General features: G+C 42.8%; 1 protein-coding gene across 1 annotated transcript; it reads left to right on the top strand.

Annotated features, from left to right (window-relative positions):
- Positions 1–2,106: 2,106 nt before the first annotated feature.
- On the top strand, positions 2,107–19,005 carry LOC127531910 (protein NLRC3-like). The gene is made up of 3 exons (XM_051942321.1): positions 2,107–2,377; positions 17,207–17,220; positions 17,939–19,005. The coding sequence occupies exons 1-3, from the start codon at positions 2,107–2,109 to the stop codon at positions 18,974–18,976; spliced, it is 1,323 nt and encodes a 440-aa protein (XP_051798281.1). The 3' UTR covers positions 18,977–19,005.
- The last annotated feature ends 1,438 nt before the right edge of the window (positions 19,006–20,443 follow it).

The raw sequence follows: 20,443 nt of genomic DNA, 5'->3' as shown, positions 1-20,443 counted from the left end.
AAACACAGCTACAGCGACTAGACTGGGACAGCAGGGCAAAAACCAAATCAAGTAGTGCTGTGACTTCGTAGGACTCAAAACAACAAAGCAGAGGCGAAGTACTTGCAAAACAGGGGAACTCAAAGAAAGGAGCAAACATACATTGAGGTAATCCAACATCAGAGTCCAGTGGGGAAAATCCATGAAGGGAAAAAGCAGCCAAGGTCCAAAAACATGCGTAGTCCAGGTGGGAAACAGAGCTGTGGCAGAATGTGAGGTTGGTGAACCATGAACCGGCAAATGCAGAGGGAAACAGAGGGCCTAAATGGCTGAGGAGTGGACCAGGTGAATGAGGTTGAGCTGATTGCAGCAGCTGAGAGTAATGCAGTAATCAAGTGATAGAGCCAATAGACGAGCGACAGGGAGAGACAGAAGAGGAAGACAACAGACAGAGGGAGACAGAGACACACAAACCAAACCACACAGGAGGGCAAAAATGAGGAAAGGAAGGAAAAGGGAGGACAAGTGACAGAAGGGCAGAAGCTGGGGCAAATCCCAACAGTGGAACCTTTATTCTGACACTTTGGTTTCACTTTCATTCACTGGTTGGTTACATTTCTGCAGTTAGAAAAACACCATGATTTGGGTTAAATATGAACCTTTGAAAACATGTTTGAAGACTTTCCTTCATTTTCTCTGTTATCAGGTTGACAAGAAATAAAAGATGTTGATGAGAAACATATCAAACATGTATTTTAGTTAAATGTGAACATCATGTTGACAGACAGAGTTACTGAATTAAAATAAGGTGATAAAGTGAATGTTCCAAGCAGCTGGTTCAGAGCAGAACTTCCTCACCATCTAAAGCTACAGAAACAGAGATTTAACAGAACTCAGCTGTGTTCCATGAAGATGGTTTTAATGACTCTACAACCAGTCAGAAGTCACACATTAATGTACAGATGTGTTCACATTAATAAACTGTTTGTTGAATGAGAAGCTGAACTGATGAAGACTGAGAGAAAACTGAAGACAGTGATCCAGAACAAGATCCAGGAGGTTCATGTTTTCTCTCTGATCATTGATCTGCTCTCATCTCTCTTCTCTTTTCATATCATACTGGTCTGTTGTTGAGACCAAAACAACCTCAAATATCCAGAAGAACAAGACAACAAACAGCTGTTTTTAGTTCCACAGTGATCTCTGATTCTGATTTTATTTTTCATGTTTGGTTAAAAAAATGAAACTATTTTCCAGACAAAGTGGAACAAGTTTAAATCAGTTCCTTCTAAGGAGGACATTCTTCTTTAAAACCAGAATCAGTGTTGTTCCTGAACTGTCTTTCACCAGATAAAGGTTTTTAATCTTTGATGTGTATTTAAAGTTGTTTTTAAGAACTGTCCTCAGCATCAGTTACATCATTTCTCATTTTTTTCCACACTGTCTTTGTCTTTCATTATTTTTATTGATTGTTTACTGCTGCAGGCTAAATTAAAACCCTAGAATAAAGAGAGGGAATAAAAACCTGAGAGAAAACCAGCATCAGGGAAGGTTGCTATCGGCCTTGACCAGTCAGAGTAGGGATGACGGGGAAATTCACACCCCAGTGGCCACAGACTGTAATATCAGGTGATTTCCTTCCATTGGGAGCAGCTTCAGCTTCAGTGTCTAACCCAAGGACCCTGATGGAGGGATCAGGGATTGAACCACAGCTGCCCTGTGGCTGTAAGGTTATTAACAAGGTCCAGCAGGATGTAACACATTACACCTACTTTATATTTTCTACAGTAGCTTCCTGTCAGCTTTATTTATGTGGGAACAACTACAAACATCTAGAGTTGACCAAAGTGCTGCAGCTGGTAATTATCCAGCTGTAACAGAACTAAGTGGAACAAGCAATCTGTTTATAAAAGAATAAGACTGTACATCATTCAATAGATAACAACTTTTATAATTCTGCTTTCTCGTGTCCAGTTGCCAAGACGATGTGTCCTCATTTAAAGTCAGCAGGACAGGAAGAACATTAGAAAGACCCTTCCAGCAAATTGTCCAACAATCTCCACCACACCAATAATACAACTGTTCATTAACTGCTGATGTTATCTTTGACTTTATCAGGTAGCCACAATGACTTCAGAGGACCTCAAAAACATCCTGGATGATCTGAAAGATGATGAGCTGCATAAATTCCAGTGGTTCCTGCAGCAGCCCAACAATGTTCAAGGCCTCCCAGCCATCAGAAAGAGGAAACTACAGACAACCACATGTAACACTGTGGATGTGATGGTGGAGACTTATGGACTTCAGAGAGCTGTGGAGGTGACCAGGGTGGTTTTAGAGAAGATCTCCAGGAATGATCTGCTGGAGAGGTTTTCTGCCAGCAGCTCAGGACCAGAAGGTCAGTCACAAGACAAGAACAACCTGATATCATTACAGTCAGAAAGATGCATGATGGTTCTGTTACAGTCTGATAGAGTTCAGGTTCTGTTACAGTCTGATAGGGTTCAGGTTCTGTTACAGTCTGATAGGGTTCAGGTTCTGTTACAGTCTGATAGAGTTCAGGTTCTGTTACAGTTTGATAGAGTTCAGGTTCTGTTACAGTCTGATAGGGTTCAGGTTCTGCTACAGTCTGATAGAGTTCAGGTTCTGTTACAGTCTGATAGAGTTCAGGTTCTGTTACAGTTTGATAGAGTTCAGGTTCTGTTACAGTTTGATAGAGTTCAGGTTCTGTTACAGTCTGATAGGGTTCAGGTTCTGTTACAGTCTGATAGAGTTCAGGTTCTGCCACAGTTTGATAGAGTTCAGGTTCTGTTACAGTCTGATAGAGTTCAGGTTCTGTTACAGTCTGATAGAGTTCAGGTTCTGTTACAGTCTGATAGAGTTCAGGTTCTGCTACAGTCTGATAGAGTTCAGGTTCTGTTACAGTCTGATAGAGTTCAGGTTCTGTTACAGTTTGATAGAGTTCAGGTTCTGTTACAGTCTGATAGAGTTCAGGTTCTGCTACAGTTTGATAGAGTTCAGGTTCTGTTACAGTCTGATAGAGTTCAGGTTCTGTTACAGTTTGATAGAGTTCAGGTTCTGCTACAGTCTGATAGAGTTCAGGTTCTGTTACAGTCTGACAGAGTTCAGGTTCTGTTACAGTCTGATAGAGTTCAGGTTCTGTTACAGTTTGATAGAGTTCAGGTTCTGTTACAGTTTGATAGAGTTCAGGTTCTGTTACAGTCTGATAGAGTTCAGGTTCTGCTACAGTTTGATAGAGTTCAGGTTCTGTTACAGTCTGATAGAGTTCAGGTTCTGCTACAGTCTGATAGAGTTCAGGTTCTGTTACAGTTTGATATAGTTCAGGTTCTGCTACAGTCTGATAGAGTTCAGGTTCTGCTACAGTCTGACAGAGTTCAGGTTCTGTTACAGTTTGATATAGTTCAGGTTCTGTTACAGTCTGATAGAGTTCAGGTTCTGCTACAGTCTGATAGAGTTCAGGTTCTGTTACAGTTTGATATAGTTCAGGTTCTGTTACAGTCTGATAGAGTTCAGGTTCTGCTACAGTCTGATAGAGTTCAGGTTCTGTTACAGTTTGATATAGTTCAGGTTCTGTTACAGTCTAATAGAGTTCAGGTTCTGCTACAGTCTGACAGAGTTCAGGTTCTGTTACAGTCTGACAGAGTTCAGGTTCTGTTACAGTCTGATAGAGTTCAGGTTCTGTTACAGTTTGATAGAGTTCAGGTTCTGCTACAGTCTGATAGAGTTCAGGTTCTGTTACAGTTTGATAGAGTTCAGGTTCTGTTACAGTTTGATAGAGTTCAGGTTCTGCTACAGTCTGATAGAGTTCAGGTTCTGTTACAGTCTGACAGAGTTCAGGTTCTGTTACAGTTTGATAGAGTTCAGGTTCTGTTACAGTCTGATAGAGTTCAGGTTCTGTTACAGTTTGATAGAGTTCAGGTTCTGTTACAGTCTGATAGAGTTCAGGTTCTGCTACAGTCTGATAGAGTTCAGGTTCTGTTACAGTCTGATAGAGTTCAGGTTCTGCTACAGTCTGATAGAGTTCAGGTTCTGTTACAGTTTGATAGAGTTCAGGTTCTGTTACAGTCTGATAGAGTTCAGGTTCTGCTACAGTCTGATAGAGTTCAGGTTCTGTTACAGTCTGATAGAGTTCAGGTTCTGTTACAGTCTGATAGAGTTCAGGTTCTGCTACAGTTTGATAGAGTTCAGGTTCTGTTACAGTCTGATAGAGTTCAGGTTCTGTTACAGTCTGATAGAGTTCAGGTTCTGTCAGTTTTTCCTGAGTCCACATTAAAGGGATAGTTTGGGATTTTTGACATGAATCTGTATGGCATCCCCGTCAGCAGTGTTGTTCATTCACACAGACTTACTGCCGACAGCGTCCAGTGAGCAGAGATCCGGTCCGGTTTTGGTCCAGACGAAAGTAGTCTGGCAAGTTTGCTGGGGTCACGAAAATAAAGCGTTTTCTTCTCAAACCAATATGTGTTCGAAAGAGTGATATATTTTCATTACAAAACCGTTGTTCACAAAAAAGTCAGACCTCGTAAACGCTTGGCACTATTTTCTCTCCCTTCATATCACTCCGCGCTGCCTCCAGCTGGCAGCCGCGCAGGTTTCACTTTGTTTACTGCTCGTAAAGTTAACATGTCTGACTAAGACAGCGACGATGAATATATTGACTTCAGCATTCAGCCAAGGGGATATCTTTATGAACCCGTATATACTGAAGCCGAAATTCACCAGATGGAGTTAGAATGGGCAGAGAGAGAGAGAGAGAGAGAGGGTGGACAGAGAAGTGGAACAAGTTGAAGCTGGAGCCGTGAGACACCAGTGACTGATAAATGGTGGTGTACTTGTTTCAAGTGCGAAATAATGTTCCTCTGTGAAATCTACTGATCAACCCTACTGACTGAATGCTGCCCCCTGCTGTTTAAACCTTGATATAAACTCATTCAGTAATCCTACTGTCAAGCATATTTGCTTTACTCAGACTGTGACTCATTTGCATTGTTTTGAATATTCTGCACTCTATCTGCAATGCTACTTTATCTCATGGTCATGTTTACATTTCACTCACTTCTGCTTATCTTAGTTCTTAGTTGTTGCTTGGTTCTAGTTTTTCTTCTGTTGTCCCTAGATTACTTGATTTTTGCTTTCTAGTTCTTAATTTACTTAATTTTTGCCTCTTTAAATTGCATTTTGTATGTTGTATTTCTAAATTCATCTACACTACCAGTCAAAAGTTTGGACAGTCCTTCTCATTCAATGCTTTTTATTTATTTGTATTCTCCAGTATTGCAGTATTGATTAATACTGAAGATTCACACTTTCTTGTTTATAACATAATTCAAAATATATTCTTCTATAGTTTTGATATCTTCAGTATTAATCTACAATGTATAAATAAAAAGCACTGAATCAGAGATTGTGTCCAAACTTTTGACTGATAGTATCTATATATGTATATACGTACGTAAAAATGTATACACACTATGTTGCCAAAAGTATTCACTCACCCATCCAAATAATCAGAATCAGGTGTTTCCAATCACTTCCATGACCACAGGTGTATAAAATCAATCACCTGGGCATGCAGACTGCTTTTACAAACATTAGTGAAAGAATGGGTCGCTCTCAGGAGCTCAGTGAATTCCAGCGTGGAACTGTGATAGGATGCCACCTGTGCAACAAATCCAGTCGTGACATTTCCTCGCTCCTAAATATTCCACAGTCAGCTGTCAGCTGTATTATAAGAAAGTGGAAGTGTGTGGGAACGACAGCAGCTCAGACACCAAGTGGTCGGCCACGTAAACTGATGGAGCGGGGTCAGAGGATGCTGAGGAGCATAGTGCCAAGAGGTGGCCAACTTTCTGCAGAGTCAATCGCTACAGACCTTCAAACTTCATGTGGCCTTCAGATTAGCTCAAGAACAGAGCTTCAGCAGAGAGCTTCATGGAATGGGTTTCCATGGCCGAGCAGCTGCATCCAAGCCGTACATCACCAAGTGCAATGCAAAGCGTGGGATGCAGTGGTGTAAAGCAGTGGAGACACGTTCTCTGGAGTGACCAATCACGCTTCTCCATCTGCCAATCTGATGGACCAGTCTGGGTTTGGTGGTTGCCAGGAGAACATACTTGTGGGACTGCATTGTGCCAAGTGTAAAGTTTGGTGGAGGGGGGGTTATGGTGTGGGCTTGTTTTTCAGGAGCTGGGCTTGGCCCCTTAGTTCCAGTGAAAGGAACTCTGAATGCTTCAGCATACCAAGACATTTTGGACAATTCCATGCTCCCAACTTTGTGGGAACAGTTTAGAGCTGGCCCTTTCCTCTTCCAACATGACTGTGCACCAGAGAACAAAGCAAGGTCCATAAAGACATGGATGACAGAGTCTGGTGTGGATGAACTAGACTGGTCCTGACCTCAGCCCAATAGAACACCTTTGGGATGAATTACCCCGAAGTTCCACATAACGCGAAAGCGCCGTGCCATGCAGCGGAGCGAAGCGCCGCCGTCTTGCTCCAAAAGTCAAAGCACACTAGAAGTGCAGCGCAGCGGCGCGCCGTCCGGATGAGGAGGGCTGCTCCTCGGAGAGGCTCTCGTCTGAATATCGATATCACGCGATAAAAACACATGATATAAACAGAAAATAAATAAACCACACCTCATTTCGCTTCTACAAGGTCGCGCTGCTCGTCCCAGCCACATTGCTCTGTGATTCATAGTACTTCTAGCATGGGTGAGTACATGATTTATGTTTTGATCTCAAATGAGTGCTTTTCTTTATCCAATAGTTAATTTTGTATGGTTTATTCTGTATAAAAAACGGTCATTTGTCTGAGAGGTCGTGCATTGTGTTTTATTTTGAAAGTTCCGGTTTAACTTCCTGTCTGGTGCTTTCTCAACGACACTGAATCTACGAGGTTTGAAGCGGCGGCGCAGAAAATAGACCTGAAGCGAATCTCCAGCGCCGTGGCGCTTCAGAGACGCGGCGCTGGCGCTCCACAGCGTGTGCAGTGGAAATTGTCTGATAGAAGAGAATGGGTTCTAAGTGCTGCGCAGTACGATTCAAGAGCGCGGCGCTGCGGTTTCGCATTATGTGGAATTTCGGGGTTAGAGCAGAGACTGAGAGCCAGGCCTTCTGGTCCAACATCAGTGTGTGACCTCACAGATGAGCTTCTGGAAGAATGGTCAAAAATTCACATAAACACACTCCTAAACCTTGTGGACAGCCTTCCCAGAGGAGTTGAAGCTGTTCTAGCTGCTGTAGGGATAACTACTGAAGTGATTTTATTGCACTCATTAAATAAAAGGGGCACCACCCTGGATATCCAGGGAAATTATCAATTTAGGCAGAATCTCAAGGAGATTCCTGTCGAAATACAGTTGATCATTCTAATATGTGAAAGTCTAGAATTCTTGGTTGAAATTGACCTCAGTTCTCACACACAGAAAACGCACAAGACGGTGGATTGTCTAAGTCAGGGGTCGGCAACCCGCGGCTCCGGAGCTGCATGCAGCTCTTTCATCCCTCTGTTGTGGCTCCCTGTAACTTTGGAAAATAAATAATCAGCAGGCTATTTAATTAAAATTTCTTTTATTTTAGTTTAATTTTTAAAATTTTATTCTAAATTTGAAGATTATGGTGATCTTATAACATCAAAATATAACGTCTTAATTTTTGTCTGTTAAAATATGCGTCCCAGCCGTCAATCTCCGACACTCACCGGCCTGCAGGTATTCATTTGGAGTCCTGTTGATCTTTGGATCCCAGTGTTTTCTCTACATTCATTCAGCAGCGGCGGGTCACCATTTCTAAATCCTAGCTGTCGCTCCTTCAAATTTCTTTCTTTTCTTATTGTCGCAAATACACCACCGCTGCACGTCTCCGCCTTCACAGCAGAGTCCTGCATTGTGTCGGGTACTCATGAGTACGAAGGTAAACTATGGATAATTGTCTTGCTCAGTATCTACTCTTTGATATGTCGGGTTAATATCATGTTACTCGTGAGAGCACAGCTCAATGTCACGTCCAGCATCCAGGCAGCAGGTCAGAGAGTCAGAGGAGTGTCGTCTTGGAAAATAGGGCAGCGACTTACCAGAGAAAAGTTATTAGCTTAAGATAAATAGATTTTACAAGTTAAATAGACATTCGCAAAATATTGATTTCCAGCTAACATTACGTAACATATGAGGTCCAGGAGCAAAAATGACATTAACCAGGTAAGATGAATATTAGTGGAAGGACACAATTAAAAAAATGAATCTAATTAGAGGCTTTGTAATTAATTAATCATGACCGATGGCATCAAACAGCAATATTTGACGTAGTCGGCAAAGAATCAGAATCAGAATCAACTTTTATTGTCATTGCACACTTTCTTTTTTTGTGATCAATTTTTTATTGAGTTGTGCTACATGTATTGGTTTTGTATGTCAGGCATTCCATTACATTAGATGCACATCTCTTTTATCCCAGACCCTGTGTTACACTGGGTTTAATCAAAGTAGGACTTACCTGCAGAAATTATTCAAATAAACAGAGTTATATATTAAAAACAAATACCATATATTTGTGTTCACACATTCATTCACACCTACACACACTCTCCCCCCTCCTCCCATCCCTCCCCTGCTGTCCAGACATGTTGGAAGAAAAGAAAAAAAAGAAAAATTACATTTACAAATTATCAAGGATAAACACAGTTTGACAAACAGGGCTAATTTCCTCCGTCATCGACATCAGTGGAAATAGCGTTTATACGTATAATTATGTAGTTAAATATAACAAGTTACAAGGCAGTATTGGTTCTACATATGGTATATATGTAATCCATGACAGATTGATTGATCAGGCATATTCACAGTTATATTTCACAGAGACATTGGATTTTATGTAACAGGTTAGACCAACAGGTAATATTTGTGCTTTTGGCACTGTGTATGCGAGCTGTTGATAGTTCTAGATGTGCAATTTCTTGGAATGATGAGAGCCATCCCTCCACATCCAGAGGCCGTCCAAGCTTCCAATGACATGCTATGATTTTTTTTGCAACTGTGAGACCAGCTAGAATTTGGCGGCGTTCGTTTATAGTAAAAATTAGTTGGATGTATCATTTAGCAGAAGTAGCCTCTGTGTGTGTGTGGGATTTCTGTCCCCATTATAGTCGATAGAATAGAAGCAACGTTTTGCCAGAGGCGGTTGACTTCAGGGCAGTACCACATCATATGGAGAAAGGTACCAATGACATTGTCTGAACAAAAATCACAGTATGGATTGTCTTTGCGTGTCATTAGATGTAATCTTCTTGGATAAAGATAGGCCCTATGGATAAATTTGTAATGGATCATCTGATGATTTGGATTTCTAGAAGACAGGCATACATTGGACCAGATAAGGTCCCAGTCCCATTCAGAATGATCTTGGAGCTCATTTTTCCAAAGTTGTTCAATAGGCAGGTGTTTAAATGAGGCCTTAATTATAGTTTCATAGAGCTTTGAGACAATGCCAATATTATTTTCTTTGCTCAAGATGGTGTGAATAGGGTGGTCTTCTAACATACATCCCCATGGGACGCCATAGGTGCTCATTGCTGTTTTCAATTGTAAATAAAAGTAAAATGAAGTGGCAAAATATTGATTTCCAGCTAACATTACATAACATATGAGGTCCAGGAGCAAAAATGACATTAACCAGGTAAGATGAATATTCGTGGAAGGACACAATTTAAAAAATGAATCTAATTAGAGGCTTTGTAATTAATTAATCATGACCAATGGCATCAAACAGCAATATCTGACGTAGTCCGCAAAGAATCAGAATCAGAATCAACTTTTATTGTCATTGCACACTTTCATATACAATGAAATTTGTTTTCGAGCTGCCCTGCCAATGGCAGCATTGGGCTTCGGCTTGTACGTGCACATGACTTGAGGAAAAAGGAAATAAAAGAAGAAAACATTTGGGATTGGGGTAGGGATGGCAGAGGGTAAAATGAAAAAAAAAGGTTCATCAAACAAAATGAAGACTCCAAGATTGGGAAAGTTCCAGTAGTCGGTCACCAATACAGCTGCTGCACCATACCACGGCGCGCTGCATGCATGGGATTCCTACCCACTGTACCTCGCGGGCGGGAGGCTTGTGGAGGGGGGGGGGAGGCGTGTGAGTGTGCCAAGTGAATTTGTATGCGTGTAGCCAGTCTCCTTCTGTCCCAGCCCCCCAGTGTCTCAGTTCGCAAAGGTGGAGTGCAATAACACAGCAGGTTGCTATGGAGACGTCCTCGGATGGACCGGTCCAGAAGTCAACAGGAGTCCTTGGGAAAGTGGGAAGGGTTTAGAAGAAGAGCTATCACTTGGCCTTGGAAAACTTCCAGAGGAGCTTGTTTTTGTTCCAGGGGCGCCGAAATGTTATCAGTATCCTTCTTGCTTAGTCGGGGGGGAGAGGAGCAATTTCACCCTCCCCCTGGCTGCTCCCAACATTCTTAGATCTCGGACGCAGTGACCCGCACCTTGATGGCATCCACCTTGCGACTCACATCAACAATCACACCAAGTAAATTGTCCATCTTACGTTTGAGTTCGTCATTCCGGTCACCTGCAGCCCTGATCTAATCGTTTGCAAGGATCAGCAGAGCTTAGATGTCATTTTTCTTTGTGGTTCTCCTGATTTTCCAAAAGCTCAGGCCCGCAATCAAGCCAATTATCAGCAGACCTGTAATCATAAATCCGAATATAAAAACATCTTCCCCATCCTCCACGGATAGGGGTACCAGGCACATGATCCCCTTCCACTTCCCCCATGAGTCAATCACGTAGCCTGAGGCAAAGCTCCCATCCGGGCAGGAGGGCTCCCCTAAGCCCGTGCGCTTAGTAGTGACAATCGTGTCAATGGCGTTGAGAGACCAGCTAATCAATTCCATGATTGGTGTTTCGAAGGTCCAGTGCCAAGCCATTGCTCCAAGTCAGATGAACGAGACGAGACAAAAGTTGCAGCAAGCAGCGTACACGAGGAAATGGGGGGAAGAACAGAGATATAGATAGAGACGGAGAGGAGAGAAAAGTGCGTCTGCCTCCTTCAGAAGCTGAGAGCAGACTAAGTTTTTCAATTCAAATAATTTTTGGTGGATGACTGAATTGGTGAACAAACATATACGTTAACTTAAACAACAAGCATATTTCATTTATATTTATCTGCATTTTTCATCTGTCTACTACATTTACAGATTACTGCAAACTCAAAGTTCATTTATAGCGATTATATTCAGTATTTTAAAGTTTTTTGTAAACTCAAGCACCTTTAGCATCTGGAAAAGTGGTCTATTATGGGATGGATACACTGGCTTGAAGTCCTGCGGTGATCAGAAAATTATTTTTTGCACAATTTCCAAATAACCACGCTTTTATCCAAGCTGCCATCAGGAAGATTTTTAAAGAAACTTTCTGTCCAACACACTCAGAGTGTTCTCGTCTTCAATCACTGTTCACCAAACTTTGTTGTGCGCTGACAGTGCATCCTGTGAATCTTCTTCATGGCTGGAAAACAGACTGTAGGTTCATTAGCGCCACCTACCTGGCTGGAGTGTTCATCAATGTTATCGGTGTGCCAGAAATTTGGGAACTGAGAAAGGTGTGGTTAAATACATTATTTTTTAATGCATTATTTTTAAATTAATTAGTCAAAATTAACAAGGGCATAGAGGTAAAAAGCGATATATGCAGTGTTGTCTTCATTTTAAATGCCAAAAGGTTTTTGCGGATCTCGGTGTTTTCTTTTCTGTGAGAAACTTTTACACCCCCTCCCGCTCCTGTGCTCTGGCTCGTCAGGCTAATGACAAGCGGCTGTCCTTCCAGCATGTGAGTTAAATATGAATGTCGCTGCAAAGGGTCTGAATACTTCTGACCATGTCATACTTCAGTTTTTCTTTTTTAATACATTTGCAAAAAATTTCTACATTTCTGTTTTTTCTGTCAAGATGGGGTGCTGAGTGTACATTAATGAGAAATAAAATGAACTTTTTTGATTTTAGCAAATGGCTGCGAGTGAAAGATTTCAAGGGGTCTGAATAATTTCTGTACCCACTGTATATATACACTGCTCAAAAAAATTAAAGGAACACTTTGTAAACATATATTTCAATGCGGGGAAAAACAAACTGGATCTTAGCATTGACATGTACTGGTTAATGTGTGAGGAATGAAAAGTGCCACATTGTTTGATGGAAATGAAAAATATCAACCCTCAAGAGGGCTAAATTCAGGACACCCCAAAATCAAAGTGAAGAACTGATGTGGCAGGCTGGTCCATCTTGCTGAAATTTCCTTGGCAGCAACTCAAAATGGTATTCAGTAGTTTGTATGGCCTCCATGTGCTTGTATGCATGACTGACGATGTCGGGACAAGCTCTGAATGAGACGACAGATGGTGTCCTGGGGTATCTCCTCCCAGAACAGGACCAGGGGCCTCATTTATAAAACACTGCGTAGGATCCATACTAAAGTTTGCGTACGCCGAAAATCTGAAATGGGTGTATGCCCTTCGCCCCTGATTTATAAAACTGTGCGTAAGCCCAGCTGCATGCAATTTCTTGATAAGTCATACACCAGCTGGAAGATTGCACAGGTGGATCCACCTCACATTCCGCCCACAACACACCCACATTTTACCATGAATGGTCAATGCAAAGTAACTCATGAATGTATCTGTATATAAATAAGCTGCTGATCCACGGCATTTTACACAGCGCCCCCTGCAGTCTTTTCACTGCTGTGCGTCAGGATGAATGAATCATGTGTTGACCCAGGCCACCCTGACACTAAATTTGTTATGATCATGTCCGATGTACAAATAATTTGTACACTGATTGAATGTACATTTTTTCGGTTCACATAGACAAATTCATCTTCACTCGGAGCCCTTACAGCAACATGAATGCAGTCAGTTACGCCGATTACATTTGGGAAACCGGACATCGCTGCAAATTGCCGTTTAATGTTGGCCTGTTCACCCACAGTGTAAGGAAACCTGATGTATTGACTGGTCATGTTTATAATGTCATCCAAACAGCTGGCATTATTGCGCTGAGGGATGGTTGTGATATCCAGACCTAAAGGACATCATTTAACTGTATATCAGACCCAGATAGGATTTAGACAACAAATGTAGCCTCATATATTCTTCATATAAAACACATACCTGTCGGCCACTTAACGCTGGAAGGAGCCGGTGTCACCAGAAACCCCCGAGGCGTCAGCTCCTGTGTCTGTACCGGGATGGCGTGGTTTGGGGGGGGGGGGTGTCGGTCTAAGACGGCCCAGTTCAGCACATAGATCCAAGAGTACTGCTCTAGGGAATCGGAATCTGCTTATTAGCCAGTCATCGTCCAGGAAATCCTCGTTATCCCTAAAATCTCTCTCCATTCTTAACGTGATCTTCCAGCAATGCCAGCCCATCCATTGTGCCACATTACACACAGCTGTGACCCGCTATTTATCCACTTGATCAGCAATTGGACTGATTGTCACATGCCTTTTCCAAATTAGTAATCAATCAGTGCCACTCACCGCTCTGTATCATTTGAAGATGGAAGTTTGATATATGAACATAGTTCTGCAAATACAGTCGTCGCCCGAATGGCGCACTATATGAACATCTACAACAATGAGGGTTTATGATTATCCGGCTCTGCAAGTCTAATATGTGATAACAATAAAGGTTTAAGATCAATCTGGTTTCAGTTCACCACTTCACCCTCCGGCACTGCCGTTCCCTCTGTCTCCAAAACGTGCTTAAGCAAGCATCAAAGTTGGAGCACATTCTCACGGCAAGTTTGTTTTTAGAAATCACAACGTACGCCACTTTCTAGCCCCGTTTTGTGCGTACGCAAGCATCAAGAATCAAGGTTGGCGCACAGTCTGATGCCAAGTCTGTTTTTATGAATCACAACCTTTGCGTAGAAAGTGGCGTACGCCACTTTCTAGCCCTGTTTTGTGCGTACGCAAGCTTTATAAATGAGGCCCCTGGGCATCGCTGAGCTCCTGGACAGTCTGAGGATCAACCTGATGGTGTCGGATGGAACAAAACATAATGTTCCAAAGGTGTTCTATTGGATTCAGGTCAGGTGAGCATGGGGGCCAGCTAATGGCATCAGTTCCTTCATCCTCCAGGAACTGCATGAGTTCTCTTACCACATAAGACTGGGCATTGTCTACACCAGAAGGAATCCAGGACCACTGCACCAATGTAGGGTCTGACAATGGGTCAAAGGATTTCATCCTGATACCTAAAGGCAGTCAGAATGCCATTGTCCAGCCTGTATGTCCCTCCATGGATATGCCTCCCCACACCATCACTGACCCACCACCAAACCGGTCTTGCTGAACAATGTTACAGGCAGCATAACGTTCTCCATGGCTTCTCCAGACCCTTTCATGTCTGTCACATGTGCTCAGGGTGAACCTGCTCTCATATGTGAAAAGCACAGGGCACCAGTGGTGGACCTGCAAATCCCTGTGTTCTATGGTAAATGCCAGCCGAGCTCCACGGTGCCGGTCAGCGAGCACAGCGGGTACTAGAGGACGCTGGGCCCTCAGACCACTCTCATTAAATCTCTTTCCGATTGTTTGGTCAGAGACATTCACACCAGTGGTCTGCTGGAGCTCATTTTGTAGAGCTATTGCAGTGCTCATCCTGTTCCTCCGTGCACAAAGGAGCAGATAGCTGTCCTGCTGATCGGTTGAGGACCTTCTACTGTCCTGTTCAGCTCTCCCAGACTAACTGCCTGTCTCCTGGAATCTCCTCCATGCTGTTGAGACTGTGCTGGGAGACACAGCAAACCTTCTGGCAATGGCACACACTGATGTACCATCTTGGAGGAGTTGGACTGTCTGTGGAACCTCTGTAGGGGCCAGGTATCGCCTCATGCTACCAGAAGTGACACTTACCCTAGCCAAATGCAAAACTAGTGAAAAACAGTCAGAAAACATTAGGAAGGACAAAAATATCAGTGGCCTTCACCTGTAAACGCATTCCTGTTTTGGGGGTTGTCTCATTGTTACCCCTCTAGTGCATCTGTTGTTAATTTCATGAACACCAAAGCAGCTGAAACTGACTAAAAACCTCCTCAGTTACTTACTTGACCAGATTAGTATTCCACGTTCGACTGACTTGATGCAGTACTCAGATTAAAAAGTGTTCCTTTAATTTTTTTGAGCAGTGTATCTCTCTCTCTCTTCACACACACACACACACACACACACACACACACACACACACACACACACACACACACACACACACACACACACACACACACACACACACACACACACACACACACACACACACACACACACACACACACACACACACACACACACACACACACACACACACACACACACACACACACACACACACACACACACACACACACACACACACACACACACACACACACACACACACACACACACACATCTAAGGGTTCTTCTACTGTTGCACGAAGAGAGAGTAAAATAATTTCACTTCTTGGTATGTCATGCACATATTGAAGAATTGACAATAAAGCTGACTTTGAAAATACTAAAATTAGTTCTGCATGAGCTGACCTTCTGTGGAAACTCACCAAATTATGAGTCGATCAGACAGTTCCTGAAGATTCTTCATTCATTCTGTTTAGCTGGGAGTGGTCCTGCAGTTTACAACCAGAGGGAAGCTGACCAATCAGCTCTCAGTAAGGACAGAGACATGTTGTTGAAGCAGCTGCATTCCAAACCACAAGCCTTTAAGTTTAAATACATCCTACACAAAGTATTCACTGTGACCTGCATACAATTAGAACATCCTACTTCATAATATGGAGCCTTAAACTGTGACTGTCCCAGTCTGTAGTAATGTGGTGTCATCTGACTGTGAGTCTCAGCAGCTCAAACTTAGTTACATTTCCACGACACACTGTTAAGTGCTGTGACTGTTCATAGAATGTGGATCAGAACAGCCAGAAAAACATGTTTTCATTCTACAAAATCAGTTTGAATGCTGTAGGACATCTTGTCAGGGTTGTGGGGTGTGGAGAACCCAGGTGCAGACATTACAGACAGGCGACTGAGTATAATGAAAAAGGGGTTATTAATTAAAGCAACTACAAACTGAAAACAGGACTGAAATGGCTACAACGAAACTAACAGTGACAAAACGGCAGGGCTACAAGCAGATACTAACAAAAGGGGAAACCAATAACCAAGGTGAAAACAAACTAAAGTCCATACCAACAGCAGAGTCCAAAAAGGGGGTAAATCCAAAACGGGAGCAAGCGGAGAAGTCCAAAAACTGATATAATCCAGAGGGCAGGGAAAACGGAGAGCGGAGTCAGAAGCAAGGTGTGTATCCAAGACAATGAGCCAGCAAAGACTGAGGTTAAAGGCAGGGCTGAAATAGTAGCAGAGGGGACCAGGTGAAATTAGTTGGCTTGATTGCATCAGCTGACAACAATCAGAGGCCAGGTGCAGCAGACAGGGGGAGACAAAGGAACAAAACAACAAAGGAGAGACAGAGACCGAATCCTCACACATCTGGGTATTTCTGACATACTACATTTAACATAATATGTACTGGAACATACTACATCTTTTTCTGTGTGTACCATCTGACATGTTAGTATGTAGTACTATGTAACATTAGGTTATACTTTTAAACCATCAACAACCTCCCAGTGACCAAAAGCAACACAGAGAAGTGTTGTCCAAAAAGTCGAGGAGACTTGCCTATCTCTGTACTGCCTCCATCCACATTCCTGTCCTGTTTTCTCTGATAGTTAACCATCTGGGTAGCCCTTTAGCTGAGTTACCCTTTCAGTAGTTTTTTCAGTCACTTTCCTCCAAATGATCAGGGTAAGTTGCTGCATTATGTGTAGAGTTTAGGATGAAACTCCCAGTAATATGTTTGGACATTTACAATTCCCATTCACTAGAATAACCTTTTTGAAGCATTAAACATCTCACACACAATTGGCACAACTTTTTTCCATCAGAAGTTATCGATGGTGAATTAAAAGTCCAACTTCTTTGTAGTTCCTTGTGTTTACTTTTTCTAACAACAGCAGATGTTTCTGCAGACACACACCTCACACTGTTCCCTTCATGTTTGACACAGATCAGACTGTTCCAGTACCAGAACCACGTCCCATCACATATTACCAACAGAAGCTTCAGTCACACTTCCAGGACACGTTTAAGGTTACAACAGAGGGGTATGCAGCAGATGAGCAGCTTCTGGTTGATATCTACACAGAGCTGTACATCACAGCTGGCCGGGACGTGCACGTCAACACACAGCATGAGGTCCTACAGATTGACAAGGTGTGGAAGCCATCAGACACAGAGACACAGATCCAACCCAGAGACATTTTCCAGCATCCTTCTGGAAAAGACATGCCCATCAGAACAGTGCTGACCAATGGGATTGCAGGGATTGGAAAAACATTCCTCGTGCACAAGTTTGTGTTGGACTGGGCTGAAGAAAGAACAAATCAAGACGTGCATCTTATTTTCCCGTTCACTTTCCGTGCTCTGAATTCACTGCAGGGAAAAAAGTTTGGTTTGGCAGAGCTCATTCATTTCTGTATCCCAGAAACTAAAGACGTCACAGTGGAGGCTCTGAATTACATCTTTACAGCTCTGCAGTCATCAGGAAACAGCAGCTACAAGAAGAGCAGATTCAAACTGCTGTTTGTGTTTGATGGACTGGACGAGAATCGCCTTCGTCTGAACTTTGATGTCAACAACATTCGCTCCTTGGACGTAACAAAGTCAACTAAAATAGAAGTCCTGCTGAGGGAACTTATCAGTGGAAACCTGTTGAGCTCAGCTCGCCTCTGGATAACCACACGACCTGCAGCAGCCAATCAGATCCCTCCTGACTGTGTGGACATGGTGACGGAGGTCAGAGGGTTCACCGACCTACAGAAGGAGGAGTACTTCAGGAAGACATTCAGTGAGGAGGAGCAGGCCAGCAGCATCATCTCCCACATGAAGAAGTCACGAAGCCTCCACATCATGTGCCACATCCCAGTGTTCTGCTGGATCACTGCTACAGTTCTGGAGGAGCTGCTGAGAAGCAGAGAGGGAGGAGATCTGCCCAGAACCCTGACTGAGATGTACACAGAGTTTCTAAGATTTCAGATTGATCGCACAAAAGAAAAGTACGGTCCAGAGAAGAGGATTCAGTTCATAAAGTCATTAGCTAAACTTGCTTTTGAACAGCTGCAGAAGGTAAACCTGATCTTCTATGAGAAAGATCTGAGAGAAAGTGGCATCGATGTGAGTGAAGCCTCAGTGTACTCAGGAGTGTTCACAGAGATCTTCAAAGCAGAGCGAAGACGGAAACAGGAAGACAAGGTGTTCAGCTTTATCCATCTGAGTGTTCAGGAGTTTCTGGCTGCTCTTCATGTCCATCTGACCTTCATCAACTCTGGAATCATCCTGCTGGAAGAAGAACAAACAACGTTCTGTTGGTCTAAACTGTTCAGAGAGAAAGTTGATCCAACAGCTTTGTACCAGAGAGCTGTGGACGAGGCCTTACAGAGTCCAAACGGACACCTGGACTTGTTCCTGCGCTTCCTCCTGGGTCTGTCACTGCCAACCAATCAGAATCTCCTACGAGGCCTGCTGACACAGACAGGAAGTAGCTCACAGACCAATCAGAAAACAGTGGAGTACATCAAGAAGAAGATCAGTGAGAATGTGTCTGCAGAGAGAAGCATCAATCTGTTCCACTGTCTGAGTGAACTGAAGGATGTTTCTCTAGTGGAGGAGATCCAACAGTCCCTGAGATCAGGACGTCTGTCCACAGATAAACTGTCTCCTGCTCAGTGGTCAGCTCTGGGCTTCATCTTACTGTCATCAGAAGAACATCTGGACGTGTTTGACCTGAAGAAATACTCTGCTTCAGAGGAGGTTCTTCTGAGGCTGCTGCCAGTGGTCAAAGCCTCCAAGAAAGTTGTGTAAGTAGTTGGAGACTGAAGATCCTTTTTCATTTTGCTTCTGTTTCATCAGTATAATGTGCTTTTTGTCTGTTCAGACTGAGTGGCTGTAATCTGTCAGAGAGAAGCTGTGGAGCTCTGTCCTCAGTCCTCAGCTCCCAGTCCTCCAGTGTGACAGATCTGGACCTGACTAACAACAACCTGCAGGATTCAGGAGTGGAGATTCTTTCTGCTGGACTGGAGAGTCCACACTGTAAACTGGAAGCTCTCAGGTCAGGACTCACACTTTGAAACTGATGTGATTTCTATCAGTGGATAAACAGCTAACCTGAGTACAATCATTTCTGCTGATGGGATTCATCAAATGAGCTTTTACTGAACTTGTGCAGGACTTTGTCAGGGTTTATTTTTGACATGATTAAATCCCACTAATCATTGCTGAGATTGTTGATTTGCTTGAGACTCATGAAATGTGCAGCACAATGTATCTGAAAGACAAAGAAGAAAAGAGAGAGAGAAACATCCATCCAAGTGTTGTCCATCAGGTTTGTGTTGTTTGTGTGTGCAGGCTGTCAGGCTGTCTGGTCACAGAGGAAGGCTGTGCTTCTCTGGCCTCAGCTCTGAGCTTGAAGACCTCAAATCTGAGAGAGCTGGACCTGAGCTACAACCATCCAGGAGACTCAGGAGAGAAGATGCTGAGAGCGAAAGTGGAGGATCCACACTGTAGACTGGAAACTCTCAGGTACAGACAGACAGACACTCTGAGGTACAGACAGACAGACACTCTGAGGTACAGACAGACAGACACTCTGAGGTACAGACAGACAGACACTCTGAGGTACAGACAGACAGACACTCTGAGGTACAGACAGACAGACACTCTCACTAAACTATCAGCCTAGCTCACAAAAAAGAGTGGAAGCAGAAGAATACTGTTAGCTCAGCTATGCACCATGACCGAAAGGAAACTGTTAGCCTAGCTTAGCTCAAAGACAGGAAGCAGGGTGAACTTTTTCTTTTTTTTAATTTCAGAAAGTCACAGATAACATCCAACATCAACATGATATTAAACAAACAGTGACAGAGTTAACAAAATCACTTTGAAGGAAGAAAGGAAGAGAAGAAAGAAAAGAAAGGAAACTAAAAAAAACACAAAAACAAACAAAAAACAGCTGAGTAAATTTAAACATTTATAGCGAATTAAATATTTTACAAATGTAAACAGTTTTTATTGCTTTCTGGTTATCAGATATTTATTTATTGACTTTAAATCATATTCAAATTCTTTATGGAAGACAAGATAATTTGTCTTTTGATGACTGAATTTTGCTTTATGATTGTTAAATTTTACTAATATTAATATGAGATTGGCAACAAAGTGGAGGCCTCCATTTTTGTAGTTGTTCAGAATTCCAGATTTTCTGATCTAGTGTGTACGGTTTTTCCACAGAAAATGAACAAGCATCTTATCAATAAATGTGACAGTTTTACA

This window comes from Acanthochromis polyacanthus, chromosome 22 (assembly GCF_021347895.1).
Source record: "Acanthochromis polyacanthus isolate Apoly-LR-REF ecotype Palm Island chromosome 22, KAUST_Apoly_ChrSc, whole genome shotgun sequence".
In the NCBI taxonomy this organism is placed as follows: domain Eukaryota; kingdom Metazoa; phylum Chordata; class Actinopteri; family Pomacentridae; genus Acanthochromis; species Acanthochromis polyacanthus.
Note: the sequence above shows the minus strand (reverse complement) of the source record. Positions and strands in the feature narration are given on the sequence as shown.

Excerpts from the sequence above, each read along its gene's own strand:
- LOC127531910 (XM_051942321.1), top strand. The coding sequence starts at position 2,107 with ATGACTTCAGAGGACCTCAAAAACATCCTGGATGATCTGAAAGATGAT.